The sequence below is a fragment of the Otolemur garnettii genome, unplaced genomic scaffold (genome assembly GCF_000181295.1).
Source record: "Otolemur garnettii isolate 467f Iridium unplaced genomic scaffold, OtoGar3 scaffold00025, whole genome shotgun sequence".
In the NCBI taxonomy this organism is placed as follows: Eukaryota; Metazoa; Chordata; class Mammalia; order Primates; family Galagidae; genus Otolemur; species Otolemur garnettii.
The window spans coordinates 5,753,177-5,772,338 of NW_003852420.1; the positions used below are offsets into that span (position 1 = coordinate 5,753,177).

The 19,162-nt window shown below is 41.8% G+C and overlaps 1 protein-coding gene across 1 annotated transcript in view; it reads right to left on the reverse strand.

Moving 5' to 3' along the window:
• The window catches only part of SNAP25 (synaptosome associated protein 25), a 31,443-nt gene that overhangs the window by 1,753 nt on the left and 10,528 nt on the right, over window positions 1-19,162 (reverse strand). The window contains exons 3-6 of the mRNA XM_003788202.3: window positions 15,433-15,469; window positions 11,338-11,455; window positions 7,407-7,532; window positions 4,510-4,654 (exon numbers count right to left, since the gene is read on the reverse strand). Of these exons, the coding sequence (XP_003788250.1) occupies window positions 4,510-4,654; window positions 7,407-7,532; window positions 11,338-11,455; window positions 15,433-15,469 (426 nt within the window). The remainder of the gene's footprint in view (window positions 1-4,509; window positions 4,655-7,406; window positions 7,533-11,337; window positions 11,456-15,432; window positions 15,470-19,162) is intronic.

A 19,162-nucleotide genomic window follows, 5' to 3' on the forward strand; every position in this document is an offset into this window, starting at 1 on the left:
ATATTTCTAGATTATTTGTAACTCTGAATTATCTGGCAATGTTCTCTGCCATCTATTTGGGTACTTGAGAGCTGTCTTTCAAAACAAGCATTTACATAGTAAGATAGAGCATTGATTTTCTTTTGTTTTTGTTTTGAACTATAGACTCCTATTTTTTGACCTTAAGTTCCTTATTTGGAAAATAGATAATCTCTCCAATGTTACTGGACTGTTAAATCCTCCCTTACCAACTACAAATCGTATCAGAAAGAATGACACTTCAGGGCAAAGGGAAATGACAGGCTCAGAGCAATGTGAAATGTTCCTGTCAATTGGATTATGCTAACTATATTTCCAGACCGAACTCTGGGAAAAGCTCAAATGAGAAAATAATCCATTTAAAAATAGATGGCATTTCTGAAAGCAAATATTCTAAGATCTCTTGTATAAGAATGCACTGATGAGCCTCCACGGAGTGGCCCAAGGACATATTTGAAGTAGAGCATGTGGTCACTCTCTGGATATCCTCAAGGGATCTGGGAGGAACTGGAACAGACATGTGTTCCATGGGCATCTGTGACTTCCACCTAAATTCTTTCTGAAGCATATGAAGATTCCAGCCCATACAGTCTCTGACACGAAATGTACCGCATCTTTATTATACAGACGAAGTAGTACTTTCAGAAAAAGAATCCTGAATCTCCTTTTAGATGTCTTCCTGGTATTTGGAGAATGCTTGTGTGTTCACCCTACTTACATGCTTTAGGATTTCGTCTATTCCAGTTTTTATGTTTCTATTTAGAGAATCCTAAATTTGTTGGCATAACCAACATATGCTGTACATTTCTGCTTGTGAGGGAGCCAGGATGACCACAGAGAGCAAGTGAGAGATTGGAAAGAGCTGCTCAGCCTGCCTTTCTGAGCCCTCTGGGAATCTCAACTTCAGATCACAGCAAGTAGCTTTGAGGCCCTAGTCCAGACTTCCAGCCTGTTCTGATCTGGGTTTGAACTGTTCTCCTACTTTCCTTCAGGTGGAGCGACCAGGTCACAGAGCTGGTGAACGGCAAAACCGTCTTAGTACCCATAGCCTGGGTTCTCAAACATTGTGTTTCCTCACTGGTGGAAGAATTTAAGAACTGCTGAAGGGTCAGTCCCACTGCATGTTAATGTGTGCCTGATCCTTGCCACTGACCACCTCAAATCAAAGTTGGAACATTTCTAAGTTACATTCTCAGCAACAGCACCCATAAGCCATCTGGCATAAACTTGCCTCCGATTTAATAGTTTTCTGAAATAACTGTATGTTTTTAATCTTAAAGGATTATGTATATGAACATCCGTAAGCAGAAAACAGGTTTTGATATAGGAGAAGTAATTTCTTGACAGTGCATGGAGTTGTACTGAAAATGTCATTGTTTGGCACTTCCAAAACCTCCCTGTCCATCTGAGTGTTGAGGAAAGATCATGACTGATGGACCTGGGGGAAGGTGGCTGTGGGGGTCATGAACGAATACGGGAGAAACATCACACACACTCTTTATCCCGGCAGTGTGATTATAATTACATCTTAGACATGCAGGAAACTTTTCCACACTGTTTCCTGTTATCAGAAATGAAAACTCCCATGAGAAGGTGGTGAAGTCTATTAATAATTGTGCAGCTCATGTAGGGGGAAATTCTGGGTTGAAACAGTCTCTAAATCATGAGCAGATCATGATTTTAAAAAAAGGGCTACAGTGTTGACTGGAATAAACGAATTATTCAAACACAACAGGAACTCTCCTCCACTTCTTAAATGATTCAACACTGCAGGCACAATACAAACTGGAAAAGCTATTTCCTATCCACTTGCCTGGCTTATAGCTATAATATGTCTTTGCCTCTGTAGTATACTGGGCCTAGAATCACAGACTTTCCCTAAAGATAACAACTAGAAATTCTGCAAAATATTAGAATCAAGATGCCACTTGCCTTTCCAGGAACACTTTTATTTATTTATTTACTTTTTGCTTAAAGCCCAGTTCTATCAATAAGAGTTTGACCTTCTATTAGTAAAACCTCTTCTTCGGGAACCCTAATTGGCTTTGATGCATTATCTAGCCGCATCTTCCAGTAAATTGGGTCCATTAATAGAAAATGAATACTTCCTGCTCTCTCCAATCATTTTCCTGTTGGAAGGCAGTTCGGCAATTATTTCTTAGTTTATTTTTCTGGGCCCTAATGGGTTAGGTCAGCTTGTGTTGGCTCCAGTGCTTTTTACACTCTCAGGATTATTCTAAAAATCTATTGACTTCCACAGCTTTAAAAGCTCTATTATATCAAAGGCTTCTTCACAATGATTATGCATGTTATAACTTGCAAAAAGTAAGCAAAGCACAAGCATTTTTCCAACCAACATTGACATTCGTGTGGCTCAATGCTGATCAGGTAGAATACAACACAATCATATATCTTTAACACGGGGCACATACAACACAATAAATAGGGCAAAGTGGTTCTCTAATCTGATGTCTACTCATTCCTTTTTTGAGTCATTGGAGGTTGCTTTTGTATCAAGAAATTACTAGTTAGCCTTATGATTTGAGAAATCTCAAAAGTATCCTTCTGTGCTCACCAAAGTAAAATGAATTAGAAATTCAGGATCTCAGACTAAGAATTTCCCTGTCTCCCGGGGAATAAACATACAAAACAGGGCAGAGTAGGGATTTACAATTACTATTAACCTGTAAAGTGTTTGTCTGTGTCTCCTTTTTGGCATTTAGACACTTTATGACTTTCTAATCAATATTCAATATGCTCCTGATTGTGGAATAACAATTATGCCAGGTTGTTCTCAACCTTTCTAATGCCTCCTAAGGCTGAGACCCTTTTTTTCTTTTTTTCTTTTTTTAGTTTCTGGCCAGGGCTGGGTTTGAACCTGCCACCTCTGGCACATGGGGCTGGCGCCCTTACTCCTTTGAGCCACAGGCACCACCCCACAACCCTTTAATATAGTTCCTCATGTTGTGGTGACCCCCAACCATAAAATTATTTTTGTTGCTACTTCATAACTGTAATTTTGCTACTGTTATGAATCGTAATGTAAATATCTGATATGCAGGATGTATTTTCATTATTACAATGGGGTTGTGACCACGGTGTAGCTGTAGAACCTCAGATTGTGGGTTCTACAATCTCTTTATAACAGCTTTCCAGTGTTTCTTTCTATTCTATTTTCTATTTTTTTTTTTCAGTTTTGGCTGGGGCCAGGCTTGAACCCGCCACCCCCAGTATATGGGGCCGACACCCTACTCCTTGAGCCACAGGCGCCACCCCTATTTTCTAATTTTAAGCCCCCAAATCCACTTCTTATTTTATTCTCTCCAGTCTTCCTTTGGCCCTTGTTGACGCCGGGGGCCTTGGAGCCAAGTCTGGTGTCCTGGTGTGAATTCAGTCTCATCAGATATAAGTTCCCTATTTTGAGGTCTGGGGATGTGAACTGTTGGTACTAGAAATAGAACCTGAATCTTCTTTTTTTTGTTGTTTTTTTTTTTGAGACAGAGCCTCAAGCTGTCACCTTGGGTAGAGTGACATGGCATCACAGCTCACAGTAACCTCCAACTCCTGGGCTTAAGTGATTCTCTTGCCTCAGCCTCCCAAATATCTGGGACTACAGGCGCTCACCATGATGCCCGGCTAGTTTTTGGTTGTAGTTGTCATTGTTGTTTGGTGGGCCTGGGCTGGATTCGAACCCACCAGCTCTGGTGTATGTGGTTGGCACCTTAGACGCTTGAGCTACAGACACCAAGCCGGAACCCGAATCTTCTTGAACTATCATTAAAGCTTTGGCATTATAAAAACAAAGGTCATAATTATTTTCTAGCTAAACTGACCATTCTTTCCCCCATTTTCTGATTCTATTCTTTCACCATCTTCACTTGACAAACAATGAAACATCCTCCGAGACTCACCTGAAGGTCAACTTTTTCTATGATTTTTGTAGCCCCAGCCCCTTGAATTTTTTCTTATTTAAATAAACATTCTTCCCCCTATAGATCTCTTAGTGAGTTATATTTTGTGTGCTAGTAAATTCATCTGCCTCCCGTGCGCTGGGAGCATCTTGGCAGTAGGAATGGTGACTGTCTCATTTGTGTCTATCCCACAGCGTCTCCCACATGGCCTGGTATAGAACAGCCTTCGAGAAACATCTGCTAGATTAAATCCTACCCTCTTATCTTCACTCCAGCTCTGTTTTTTGTTGTTGTTGTTGCAGTTTGGCTAGGGCTGGTTTCAAACTCGCCACCCTCAGTATATGGGGCCGGGGTCCTACTCACTGAGACACAGGCTCCCACTCCAGCTCATTTCTGCCTCTGCTGTCTTGTGGTTTTGTCTTGGAAACTTCAGGGAAACATTTCCAGTAATCAGTGGACCTGAATTCAAGGTCACATTTTGAGGCTCTTGCTGTGCCTTTCACACTTCCTGATGGTCACCTCATGGTCATTTCAGAAGACCTGACAAGCAGTAGCAACTTGCTGACTGCCAGGTGCTTACCTTCTCCATGATCCTGTCGATCTGGCGATTCTGTGTATCGATCTCATTGCCCATATCCAGGGCCATGTGACGGAGGTTCCCAATGATGCCGCTCACCTGCTCCAGATTTTCATCCATTTCATTTTCTCGGGCATCATTTGTTACCCTGGGAGCAAAAGTGCAATTTTTAGAAGACAGAAGGTGGGAATAAAACTTGAATAGCCAGGACCTGATGCTTAGGGGAATTCTGTAGTCTTGTAGTCATCAATTTTCATCTATCTTTAATTTCATCTAATACAAGAACAGATTTTAGCTTTTGAATTCATTTTTTTCAATTGCATTTTGAACCCTTGAATATCTACTTTTACGGAAGGAATAGCAAATGCATTCATTTATCCAGATTGTCCCAGTTTTTATTTTTTAAATAATTTTAGATGGAACGACTCTAGGTCAGAGAATGAAGATGAAACTAGATAGAAGTTGGATTTTTCTTTGTGAAATATCAACCAGAATCTCCAAGACTCAAATTGAGAATTAAAGAAAAAGATTCTGTGCTAAGTCAGAGTCTCTTTGCTCAACTCTTTTCAGGTGTGGGACCAACATCTGTCAGAAGAGTCATGGTCATTACAGTCTACCCCTTAATCCTACTTGTTCCCAAGAACTCCAGAGGGAGTTCCTTGTTCAAGATGATTTTTATTTGCTCATACCTTAATGCCATGGTTTTTTTTTTTTTAGTGGCACTGTGAATGAGTGATTTCAGAGTAGAAAACCATGATAAAAGATTGTTGAAGGGAGGAAGAAGGATTTGGCTCACAAAGTACCTTACCATCTTGTCATTTTTGCATAGTCCAACTTGAAAGTTAAGGATGTATTTTATTGCAAACAGCAGGTACTTTTCCAAAATTTTTCCCAGAACATACGATGATGGGCTAAAAAACATTCAAAGGGGTTAACATCTTCCCCTCATGAAAACCCTCAATGTAGACGGGCCCATCACATTTTTTTCAAAGCAGCCCAGGCCTTTAATGAGAAAATTTTAAAATTAAGGGAGAACTTCCTAGCTTCCTCATGTAGGGAAGAAGGTTATTTAAATGAACATCAACAGCTCAGGTGTATTTCTAGCCCCACGGTTCTCGGCCCTGATTACATATCAGAGTCACCTGAGGCACTTGAATGAGCCACAGATGATTGTGTCCCACTTCACAAGAGATTCTGATTCAATTGGTGGCGACTGGGCCCAAGCACTTGTATTAAAAAAATATATATATACTCAGGAGATTCTAATGTGCAGTTGGGTTTGAGAACTCTGGGTCTGGTTTCCCTGGGAGCAGACAGAGACCTGAGTTCTGAATTGGCTGATGTGTGTAATTTGAGATTTTTTAAATAGATATTTAAGTTGGTTGTTGCTTCTATATCTCAAAAGAAATGATTAGCGAGAAGCTCATTATTCTCTATTTTCACTGCTGAGTCCATTTTCGGATTTTTCTTGCTCTGTGCCCTGAAGGAGGCTGATCTCCATGACTGTGGCACTCAGCTTCTCCCACCTCTGGCTTATAATGGACTTTTGCTAATGGTGAATGAGAAATTGAAGGGCAGGAAGAGGAAAGGATTAGGATATTTATCTCCATTTTTCACTCCCTGCTAGCTCTGGCAGTGGCTGCATGTCTCTGTCTGGCCCCATGTCCACATTCATAACTATTATTGGATCCCTCCCTTGTCTATTCAGGACTATGGTGATATATTACTGCTGTAGCCAGTCCAAAAGTGCTTTACCATAACTTGTTATTCACCCTACCCACACCTCAAAGAAGAGACTCCAGTCTCTCTCTTTCTCTCTCTCTCTCTTTTTTTTTTTTTTTTTTAACAGAATCTCACCCTGTTGCCCAGGCTAGAGTGCCATGGCTTCAGCCTAGCTTACAGCAACTCCTGGCCTCAAGTGATCCTCTTGCCTCAGCCTCCCAGGTAGCTGGTATTATAGGTACCCACCATAATGCCCCACCAATTTTCCTATTTTTAGTAGAAATGGGGTCTTGCTCTTGCTCTTGCTCAGACTGGTCTCAAACTCCAGAGCACAAGAGATCCTCCCACCTTGGACCCCCAGAGTGCTGGGGTTACAGGCATGAGCCGCTGCACCCGGCCTGTGAACAGTCTCTTTTATAAGCTCTGTTCAATTAAACTCATAGAATGAGATGGCAGTTTACTGCCTCATTGCACCTGGATGCGGTCGTGTAACTTGCTTTGTCTAATGAAATGCTGGAAAACATGACATAAGCAAGGTTTGCTAAGTGCTTGTGTACTGGGTCTGGCCACACTGGAATGCTGCTGCCACCATGTAAGAAGCCTGTCTCTCCTGCTAAAGAAGTCACAGCCAAGAACAGGAGTGCCCTCACTGGCAGCCCCAGCCAACCACCAGACACGAGTGAGTAAGCTTATCTTGGATCTTCTGGTTCCTAGTTCCATGTAGTCCCATGCGTGAGCCCAGGAAAGACTCCTGGAAGAACTGCCGAGCCAACTTTGAGATTCATTAGCAGTAAAATGGTGTTTGTTTTAAGAACCACTCCGGTGGCTCGGAGCCTATAGCTCAACCGGCTAAGGCGCCAGCCACGTACACCTAAGGTGGCGGGTTCGAATCCCCAGCCCGGACCCGCCAAAACAACAATGACGGCTGCAACCAAAAAAAAATAGCCGGGCCTTGTGGCGGGCGCCTGTGGTCCCAGCTACTTGGGAGGCTGAGGCAGGAGACTCGCTTGAGCCCAGGAGTTGGAGGTTGCTGTGAGCTGTAATGCCACGGCACTCTACCTAGGGGGACAGCTTGAGGCTCCGTCTCAAAAAAAAAAAAAAAGAACCACTCCGGTGTGGGATGGTTCCCACAACATTCCACAACAGAGAACTGTTAATAGGGGGTGCATGAAACTCACCTGCGGATGAAGCCACCACTGATGGCCATCTGCTCCCGTTCATCCACTACACGAGCAGGCTGACTAGCCACCACTCCATCCTGATTATTGCCCCAGGCTTTTTTGTAAGCATCACTTGATTTAAGCCTATGCAAAAAAGAGGGTAAGTGACAAGACACAGGGGCAGGGCGGTAACCTCACAACAATCATCACTTCTTCAAGCGAAGAATCTAACCAAGCGAATGAGATCTAAGTCGAGGCATTAGGGAATACCGATATATCATAATCCAGACCCAAACAGTTGGCCACCACCATGCCTCAGCTACTCGACGCTTCATTTCCAATTGAGTTAACTGCAGTTGTCAAGACTGCAAACTTTGCCTGCCAGGTTGCTCTCCTTTTAGTTTGTTTTGCGGTTTCATTTGGATTTAAGACAAAGATTAAGGTAGCTGGAGGACATTCAGTTCTATTTCAGTGACGTGGTTGTATTTTGAGACACAAAACACATACACACAGAGAAACATACCAGCAGACAGACACAAAACAAGACTGCCGAATAGAGTGTGTACATCACACCACAGTAACACACTGTCCTTAAGAAAAACAGACTCAACCAAGTGTTTTACACACCACCATGCAAAGATCCCTGTTTAATATCTAACTTTTCCAATACACGTATGAAACTAACATTTACAACTCCACATTAAGGGCATAAAGGATTGGTGGTTGGCCAAGGGTGATGGTCTTTGAATTGCCTCTAGAGTTATTTGAATTAGATAATATATCGGTACTTCCAAACAGTCACCATACATCCAGAGTTGATGTACAAACCTTTGTCCACAGAGACAAAAAGTAAAAGAAGCATAGTGAAATGAATGCAGGAAAATAGAAGAGAGAACAAGCCATCTAGCACCGAAAAGGGAACCCCCTCTACGTCTTCTTCATGCACCAGCTACAGGCATGAGTAGAAAGTGAAGCATTCTCATTTAAGCCAAACTACTCCGGAAGTTGACCATTCTCGAGAAAGGCACTAGCAGGACAGTAATAGCCTTCATGAGGATTTGAAACGCAGGTTCAGTAGCTTCTTTGTTGGGCTGAGGGCAGGGTGGAGAGTGCTTACAAACTCCTACTTCCAACTACCCTGGGGTGGTGGCAGCAGGGAGAGTGGTTTGGAACTGGTGTGGTCTCCATGGGCCGTATTTCACTGAGCTGCCTTGGAGTAAGACTTAAAATCCAGGCATACCTATTGTGCCCAATAGAAACATGTGCAGCATATTTTGGTGGGTGTTATAATTTAAGGCAATCAAAGATGTTTTTAGGTTCTTTGCATAGTAGAAACCACATGCTTTTTAGTCCAAAAACAAGAGACATCCTTTGGTTCTATTTTCACATTTTTTTATTATAAGATACCAGAATTTAACTTTTCTTTTCTTTCTTTCTTTTTTTTTTTTTGCTTTCAATAGAGGACCATTTATTAAAAGTGGCTCTAATACTCGCAGATTGGGGACCAAGAAACCCTGGAGACAAATTTGAAAATTGTACCAATAGAATTTCAGCCACTCCCACAAAATGCTGGAGCCTTAGAGTGGCTGGAATTCACTGTACCAGAGGGCCATGGGTCCATTCAATGAGATAAGATCCCCCAACTAATTTTAACAAAGTTTAGAGTCTGGCTTTTTCTCCCCACACAACTCCCCATCCCCTCTTTTCTGGGATAAAAAGAACTTATATGGACTTTGTGATGTTTTCTGCTATGTAAAATGTCTGGTATACCATCTTTGGCACAAAGTCAAAGGAGCAGGAAATACGCGTTTCTGGAAGAAGGCAAACCACTGCACCCACAACGCTGCACATAGACTCACATCACTGCTGTGCATCTACCATAGTCCTGGGAAACATGCCGAGAGATTCCAGGGCACCACCAGCCACTGCATTGTGACACATGGTTTTTAAAGCATTATTTACACAAAATAGGGAACACACTTCAGTCAAGCTTTGAAGCTCCATTAGGGTCTCGTGCGGGTTTAGGAATTCGTGACCACCGATACGTGGAATTCATAGGGGCCAAACATTAGAATCCATCCCAGGGGCCCCTGCCTCCCCGACTTTCTTTACGTACAGTTGATGAAGGGAGGAAAACATATCTGTTGGAATTTATCACAAAACGGATGGAAATCTCACTTGGGGTCAAGTTGCCACTGGAAAGGATATACAGTCAAATCTTGACTAACTGGAATGCTTAGCAATAATTTTGTTTTTGGTACATGATATGACTTTCTTAATCAACAGTGGACTGGGGAGAAAAATTTTATTTCAAAGGCAATTGGTGAATACTTTGTTAGACTCTGGAGCTACTTTCCTGTCTGAGTGACATAGGGTAGGAGCCATACAGTAGAATCTCTAAGTTGACCACCCAAGGGACTGTAACAAACTGGTCAACATATAGAGGTGGTCAACATAAGGAACTGGGCCTACTGTATTGATATGTACAGGTGGTGCATGTCCGGTCTATGAAAATTAGATCAAGTTAAGGAGGTGGTCCATGTACGGAGGTGGTCAACTATAGAGGTTCTACTGTGATTGAATTTTTCCTTGGCTATGGTTTACATTGATGTATCTGATGGCCTCAGAAGATCAGTTCTTATTGTTTGGTCCTCATAGATGTGGAAATTGTAGGAGGATGAAATCTCAGTGAGATAATGCAAACTATCAAGATTGCCCTGGAAGAAAAAATATTTTAACTATCAAATGTGATTTTTTGTTTGTTTGTTTCTTCTTAATAAAAGTGGAAGGGATCAGAAGTATAGTTTCCCATCAGCTAGATTCCAGTTAATCAGGCTTTGCTGTAGGTCATTCTTTGAAACAAAAAAGATGGTAATTTATTTGTAAATTGAGCCCCTCCCCCTCCTAAACAGGAAGTGGGATATTTTAAATCAGCCTCAAAGTTTAAAGGATGTGAATGGTCATATAATCTGCTAAAAATAACATTGATTTCTATTCTAAAAGCTAGGATCAGGAGAGCTTTTAGGAAAAAGGCTTCTTTTAAAAGGGGAAAGTGAAGGGGAGTGAGGGAGACTGGGTGACAAGTTTAATTTTCCAAATGCATGTTGGACAATCCACTCATGCATTTAATTGGTTTTTGTTTTGTTTTTGCTGCTAGTCAAATGAGACTATCTTCCAGAACCCTCAGTTTTAGGTTCCTTCTGTTGCAAACCTTTATAACCACATGTCACATTTCTGCTACATTCCAAAAGAAGCGTTGCAGAACCTTTAGAACAGTTGAATGTTTTGTGATGTCGTGCATGCAAAATCTACACATTTCAACATTTCAGCCAGTGTCCAGGCAGATCCTCCAAGGAGAAGAATTTGAGAGGGATGGGTACAATTTAGGTGCAATTTGCCAAAGAGCTCATCGCCTCTGTGTTGGGTGCAGTGCAGCCCCTCGTGACCAAATTTGGCAAACTGGCGAGCAGTAGAGAGGAAGAATCTCTGTCATACTCTCTAACTTACAGGATGCTTGTTTGGGCCAAATTACCTGTCTCTTTCACTTCTGAAAAATCAAACCTTGCTATATCTGCTTCTCATCTTTCCAACTTACCGGCAGCCTTTTCTCAATCTGCAATTTTGGTAAGGGGAAAATCAAGTTCCCTGGGTGCCTCCTTCTTGAGGCTAGTCTCTGTCTCAAGGTACACTTTCTGGAAAATGTTGAAACGTTCATCAATAAAAATTGCTAACAGTGAAGCTTTCACTGTAGTATGCCTGATTTTTAATGCATCAACAGTAACTTCCACTAGTATCATCTATGCTATGAGATGAATGCATTGGAGACGGTATTGATCTGTTCTGCATGCCACATGCTCATCCTGTCTCTGAGCCTGGCAGGAATGAGCTTGTCAAGGCTTGGAGATGGGCCTTGGGAAACCAAAGCTTCAGGCAGGCAGGCAGCACCTACTTGTTACAGGGACACACACAAAGCCCGCAGAATTTTCCTAGGTCCGTCAAATTCTTTTCTGCTTCTTTCATGTCCTTATTGATTTGGTCCATCCCTTCCTCAATGCGTTCCAGTTGTTCTGATTAAACACAAGTATTTTATCCCCACAGAATGAAGCAGATGGAAAAGGACAAAGAAAAAAAAGACAAAACTTCAGACATTCACTTTGACATTAAAAAAGAAAAAAAAAAAAAGAAAAGAAAGAAAGAAAACTGGACGCCACAGATTAGAGCTGGTACCCAGTACCTACTTGTTACAAGGACATATGAAAAGGCCACAGCATTTCCCTAAATCTTTTAAATTTTTCTCGGCCTCCTTCATGTCTTGGTTGATATGGTTCATGCCTTCTTCAACACGATCGAGTTGTTCTGGTTAGGACAAAGGGATGACAGTGTGGAATGAATTTTTGGGGGGTTTCCAACAGAATGTGAGAAATGACTATGTGAAACAGAATTTGAAAGAGAAGGAGAAATAGCTCAATGCATTGTCCAAGAGGATGCATTGTCAGAGACGCTGCGGCTGGGCTGCTCCGCAGGCCCGGGTGGGAGGGAACCAACAGAAACGAGGCTCAAAGTTGTTTGTAATTCAAACACAATGGGAGGGGGGCTGAAGGCCTGTTTGATTCTGAGCGTCCAAGAAAACAGCACCACAATTACTCACTCAGACACGGGTGAAACCCAAGAGAAAGAAAAACAGGTGTTAGTTTACGTTGTTTCAGGCGTGCCAATTTGTTGCTACGGGGGAAAGTATCTGTTTCAATTTTAAAATATCTGTATCCTTTGGTTTTTAAGCCTCTTCGACCAGATAAAGGTAGACAATACAATACATTTTCTTCTTTGGGAACAACAAGGGTAGCAATCATTAGCAATGGGCATGGTCATTTTTCTTCCCCTAGCTGTGGCTGTCTAACCAGAGGCAGTTAGTTCATGGTCTGTTCTTGGGTTTGCATATTTAATTCATAGAAACTGTAAAGAAAAAAAAGGAACATCAACACAGCAACATTATAAGTACTGGAACATTTCAATTCTTCTCTCATCCTATGACTTATTTTCTATAAAAGCTTTGGACGGCTTTTGAGTTTTCTGCCCCTGATTGAGTCTCCCCAGTGGAGAGCACGCTAACTACTGAGCCCAGGCAGAGAGAGCCGGGAAAACAATGGGGTCTGTGCAGGAGGGTGATGGAGCAGACGGATCAGTGCCCTGCTGCTGCTGGTAGGAAAGCTGACCTTATTGAATACAGGACATAAATCAATAGTCATAACAATGAACCAGACTTTAAAGTTGCTAGGGTTACATATACCAACTTGATTAATTTTTCAAAAATTGTGGCACCAAACTGAGGTAACTATAAGTTCAATGAAGGAATTTGTCTTAAAACAGCTTTTAAGACCATTAAAGGAGAGCAGTAACCGGTGTCTTGATTGTCTAATTGCAAAATTGCTAATTATATTACCATTCCTCTTTTCACACGTGTTTTCATGCATCTATGCCTACGCTTCTGGGAATAAAGGAAATGCTTGGAATAACACTGACAAGTACATTTGCAGCCCAAGGACATACGCTATCACTTAAAAACGATTTCACATTAAGTCTTACAGTAGGAATTGTTATTACAAAAAACGAAGTTAGTTTCACTAGTGACCCAACCTACTGGAAATAGGTTGGAAAATAACAATTTGGAAAATAAAATCCTATTGTCTTCTTCTATTCAGCCTATTAGGAATTTTCTTTCTCTGCTATGCTTTTCAAATGACTGGTGAAAACGAAATCACAGTGTTTATGTATCCATCATCGGATACCTGGAAGAAATAACCAGGTGGTGCTAGAGAATCTTCACTGAGTAAGTACGGGCACAGCGATGTCTTCAAAAAAATCCTTAAAAGGGCGTGTACGTGTAGATATGTATATATGTGGGTGTGTATATGTATATATACATTCTATCTATTTGTAGATGTAAATAAATATTTATTTATTTATTTATTTATTTTAGAGATAGAGTCTCACTCTGTCACCCAGACTGGAGTGCAGTGGCATGATTATAGTTCACTCTCCTGGGCTCCGGTGATCCTCCCCCTTCAGTCTCCCAAATAGCTAGGATCACAAGCACACCGTCATGCCTGCCCTAGATGGCAATTCTTTACATTCAGAAGATTTTTTTTTTTTTTTGAGACAGAGCCTCAAGCTATCCCCCTGGTTAGAATGCCATGGCATCACAGCTCACAGCAACCTCCAACTCCTGGGCTCAAGTGAGTCTCCTGCCTCTGCCTCCCAAGTAGCTGGGACTACAGGCGCCCACCACAACACCCAGCCATTTTTTTGGTTGCAGCCATCATTGTTGTTTGGCGGGCCCAAACTCGTTCGAACCCACCACCTTAGGTGTATGTGGCTGACGCCTTAGCCGCTTGAGCCACAGGCGCCAAGCCAGAAGATTTTTTTTTTCTTAGATTTCATTCCAGTTTCCTTTCCTTTTCTTTCTTTCTTTCTTTCTTTTTTTTTTTTTTTTGAGACAGATGTCTTACTATGTCACCCTCAGTAGAGTGCTGTGGCATGACAGCTCACAACAACCTCAAACTCTTGGGCTTAAGCCATTCTCTTGCCTCAGCCTCCCAAGTAGCTGGGACTAGAGGTGCCTGCCACAATACCCAGCTATTTTTTGGTTGTAGTTGTCACTGTTGTTTGGTAGGCTCAGGCTGGGCTTGAATCGCCAGCTCTGGTGTATGTGGCTGGTGTCCTAGTGGCTGAGCTATAGCACTAAGCCACATTCCAGTTTTCTTTTTATAATGCAAATGTTAGTTTGTAGCACAAATTAAACCAGGGGTCTTCAAACTTTTTAAACAGGGGGCCAGTTCACTGTCCCTCAGACTGTTGGAGGGCCAGGCTACAGGCCCCAGCATGAGTTGGTTGCTAAGCAGGACAGGCAGCAGCGGCAAAAACGCCCAGCGGGCCGGATAAATGTCCTAGATGGGCTGCATGTGGCCCACAGACAGTAGTTTGAGGACGCCTGAATTAAACACTCAAGTGAGGGAACTGGCGGGAGGAAAAGGAACTCGGTACTATCAAATGCAGAACAATTACATGTGCACACTGAAATCAACATGCCAAATCCCAAGTACTAGAGGCTTCTAGTTGTCTGGGTTCAGAGGGAAGGGACACTAGACTCTACTAATGACAGCTGAATTAAGCCACCAGATGAGGACGGGGGATACATACTCAGTTATTTGTCCTTCCTAGAGAGTTTATCCTAAGTTAGAAAGCAAGTTATTAATTTTCTTTTTGTGAAAATATTGACCCTCTGATAAGATTTTGAGAACTTCATCCACTGTGCCCCCCGAGGATTAGGAGGTAACATCTAAAAATGTGAATTGTTTTACAGTGTTATACCTCTGAACCAGAGAAATAAAATTAAAAGTAAAAACAAACAGGCAAGTTCAAATCCCTATTTCTGATGGCTGGGTGCTGCCATGGGCCACCAGCTTAATTTGGCAAAAGTCTAACTAAAAAGAGGAAATTCTGAAGCTGAATTTGATTCAGAAAAGTGTTTTCTACCTATCAATATCAGTTAAATGTGTCTTTCTATAAAAATTCTAAGTCATTAAAAAGATGCCGTGGGACCATTTTTTCACCACATTCTAACAGTTATATCCGTTTTTCAACAGCACTGAGTTAGGTTTTTGGATACATGTGGCAGCTTGGGACTATGCAGCCTTTCATGATTTCTGTGACGACATTTCTTAGGAAATGCTTAAAAATAACTAATGCCTTCATTCCATTCAGGGGCGGACAGCAGCATCTCTGAGGCTGATGTAATGCACCATCGGGGTCGACTGCTTCCTACCTCCCTAAGCTTGTTTTCCGGCTGTTTTCACCCGTACTTAGAGTCTGGGCAGAGAATAATATTTTGGGTCAGGAGAGGTCTTCCAGTAGAAACACTATATGTTGGGGCAAGAGCTTGGGTTTCTTTTGTCAAAATATTTAGATGATTAGTTATTTGTGATAGGTCCACCAGTGGCAGAATGCTTAATGGTCTAAGTTGATATATATTTTCCACTCATCTCACCTAGATAAGTCAACACCGGGTCCTTAGAACCCTCAACCTGGTAGGAAACAGTACAAGGACAGCAAGAATCAATGCTGTTGACTTAGTGTGAAATATCCAATTACAAGATATATGACCTATATGATTTCCATTTTCCTTAGTATTAGTAAACACATAGAAATTCATTTAAATAAATTTAAATAGCCAAATGTGACCCATAGCTACCATATTGGCTAGAGCAGCCTTAGTCATTTATAAAAGTAATTAGTATGCAAACTTGAGCACTTGCAGCCTTCGAGTGCCAGGAACCCTTTAAGATAGCTGCTGGCCCTCTAGTGGGGTTTTACTTAGGCTTTCTGCTGCCAGGCAGTGGTTAGAGATAGATAGGAGTTGATCCCAGGGAATGTCTCTAAAAGCCACATCTTCAGCATCAAGACAAACATACAGGCCAGCAAAGACCCACAAAAGGAACAAGAGGTATGGAGGTGAAAGCCCGCATTAGTGCCAAGGTTATTTCAGGGGTTTTCTCTTGGAGACAAAGTTTTCTAGAGGAATGAAAGTCCCAGGGTTCAGCATATTCCAGGGCCGTCTCTCATGTTCATTGCTCCTTGGTGTCTCCTGATACCTGGGTATAAAACAAGAAGCCCACAAGGAATTTCCCAGTGCAACCATTTAGCTGGACAACCTGGAATGGTCTGGCCTGACCCAACAGTAATTGGAATGGTCCTTTAGAAGGATGGCTGTTTCTTGAGGCTCTTGTGCAGCTGTGGGGTAGAAATCGTCAACACATTTGGTGTTCAGGCACAGATAAAATTAGTAGAGCATAACTGAAGAGAAATTTTAATGCAGTTACAGATCTAAATAACTAAACATGGCATATACAGAATTAAAATGCATTTAAAGGGCAATGAAGGTTGTTATTGTATAAATGGAATGTGTCCCACATCAGACCAGGCAGAAATCACCCACTTTGGGGGGCTTTCTAGTTGCACGCCTTTTATCAATATCAGCCTATTCACCACACATCTGATAAAAACCCAGATGATACTTGTTCAACTGAGGAATTTACCCTTAACTCTGGTATGGCCACAACTGAAATGTTTTAGCCGAGAACATTAACTATCTCATGGAGGAATCCGTCACATACACTCCATTCTGTTTTGTTTCACAAAAAATAATATGTGAATGATCCTGGTAATCATTTGTGCTAAAGAATTATCTGTTTTTGCATTTGTATGAGGATTTGGACAAATGATATCTCTAGATTTTCTTTTTTTTTTTTTTTTTTTGAGACAGAGCCTCAAGCTGTCCCCTTGGGTAGAGTGCCGTGGCATCACACTCACAGCAACCTCCAACTCCTGGGCTCCAGCGAGTCTCCTGCCTCCGCCTCCCAAGTAGCTGGGACTACAGGCGCCCGCCACAACGCCCGGCTATTTTTTGGTTGCAGCCGTCATTGTTGTTTGGCGGGTCCGGGCTGGGGATTTGAACCCGCCACCTTAGGTGTACGTGGCTGGCGCCTTAGCCGGTTGAGCTATAGGCGCCGAGCCTAGATTTTCTTTCATTCAGTGAAATTTGCAATTCAGGGAAGTAAGTTATTTTCTCTCTTTGTGATTTCCGGTTTGTCTGAATGATTTTTCCATGTCTTTATGTCAATACTTTATAGTTGGGGGAAAAAGGCTCTACCCTGAATCTTTCCTAAACTTTTCTCATGTTGCAATGTCCCTTTCCTCTGCACATTACAAACTGTTAAACTGAAAAAGTTAATAAGGCAGAACTGCTAATTATTTGAGTGTATATCTTTCAATTTTGCTGTGGAAATGAGGTACCACTGCTTCTTTTTTAAAGCTCTGACTTGAAAAAAAATAAATAAAGCCGGGGCTTGCTATATCCTGAGTTTCAAAGCAGCCTGTGTCATTGTTATGCAGACTAAACCAGCAAATCTTATAATAATAGCGAGCTCATTTTGAGACTTCAGAAGGCTGCCACTGCTATTGTAATACCTTCAAAATAGACATCCATTGGACTTTGCTATTTGTGTATACGTTTTGACAATTGGTGTTTTGAAAATTGGAAGGAAAGCGCTGGGGTTCATGCTCAATTGTTTTTTCAAAACCTTTCTCTTATTATTTTTATTGATTGTTGGAAGTTTATTTAAAAAGTTTAATACAAATAAATAATGTAAAACTAAAAGTCTTTATATGACCTCCATGGGTGGGTGCCCCCTCTGCACTCCTTTTAAGAGGGACACTCCTGGAGGGAGTGTAGTGAGGTGACGCCTCCAGCTGCACACCTGTGCGACCTGCCACAGGCTATACTGAGACCAGGCTTCCCCCCCATGCCTCATCCCAGCAGCTGAACACAATGGAGTTGCTAAATGGGGCTTCGCTAACGAGCAGTCTTTGCTCCTGGAGCCAGGGCTCCACATTGGCCTGGCTGAGACTTTCTAAAAGCATCACTGGAGTCTGAGGCTCTTCCCACCGATGCTGCTTCCTTCCCTACTTCCTCTTACAGGTGTCAGCCCCACAGCCCCACTGAAGGCTCTCCCAGACCACTCTTGCTTCCTCTCCCCTTGACCCATCATAGACATGCCTCTAATAAATCTCTTAGACTTGTCACTGACTCTTAGCATCGGCTTCCCAGAGGACCCCAAATGCTGCACCCTCCTCCAGTCCCTGCCCCTACCGGCCCCCCTGAAGCCAGTACATACAGATTAACCTCGTTAATGGTACTGTTTGCATAACATTTCTTTTATGGCCATACCCAAAGTCATTTGACTGGTCTCCCCACGGACAGACATTTAGATTCTTTCTAGTCTTGCACGATTATGGGTAAGGCATGTACGTTTTTCTTTTAAGTGTATGTCTGCCCTTAAAATTCTAGGAGTAGAATGTCTTAGAAGATGGGTGCACTTTAAAATTTGAATATATTATCAAGTTACTTCTCAAGACATTTGTATCAGCCTACAGTTCCCATCTGTAGAATGAGATTTTCTGTCGTCACAATGTATTCACAACATTGGTTATTATCAATTTTTAAAATTTGTGCCAGTCTGCTATAAAAAGTGGCTTCTCATTACCACTGATAGTTAAAACATGATTTCATAGGTCTGTGATGGTTCAAATCTTATCTTACATCCATTATTCTAACATGCTGCTGACTGTTGATCTATGCAAAGGGTCTCCGTATTCCAGGAAAAGTAACTTACGTGTGTTATGTATAAGGCAATTTCCCCCCCAGTTTGAAATTTATGGTTGGTGTTTGTTTATGGGGGCTTATGCTGTGAGTGAATTTTACATTTTTGTTTTCTGCATTTAAAAAAAAAAGCCTCATGATCTGAGAAATTTTCTAAGGGCTTCACAAAATATAAATAAAGAGAAAAACTTCTCAAAAATGTGTTTATTATGACAAAATTCCATGTGGAATTCAGTAGCTAACTTTTGGCTGGGATTATGTATAATATCACCGTATAGCTCACTATGGGAGGCAAAGAAGGATGAGGGCATCACTCTCCTAGGCTGTACCGAGATGCTACACCACCAGTGCTGGCTTTCTGATTTCCACTGCTTGTAGCATTTATATAATTTAAAGAACAGGCCAGATATTTCAGTTGGTTCAATTTTCTGTTTTCCAGATAATTCCCCTCTGCTTATACCCTGTTAAAAATAGCTTTCAGTTATTTAAGGAATCTCCATAGTGACTTGGAAATCAAAACTGTCAGATATCGAATCAAGATGGTCAAAAAAAAAAAAAA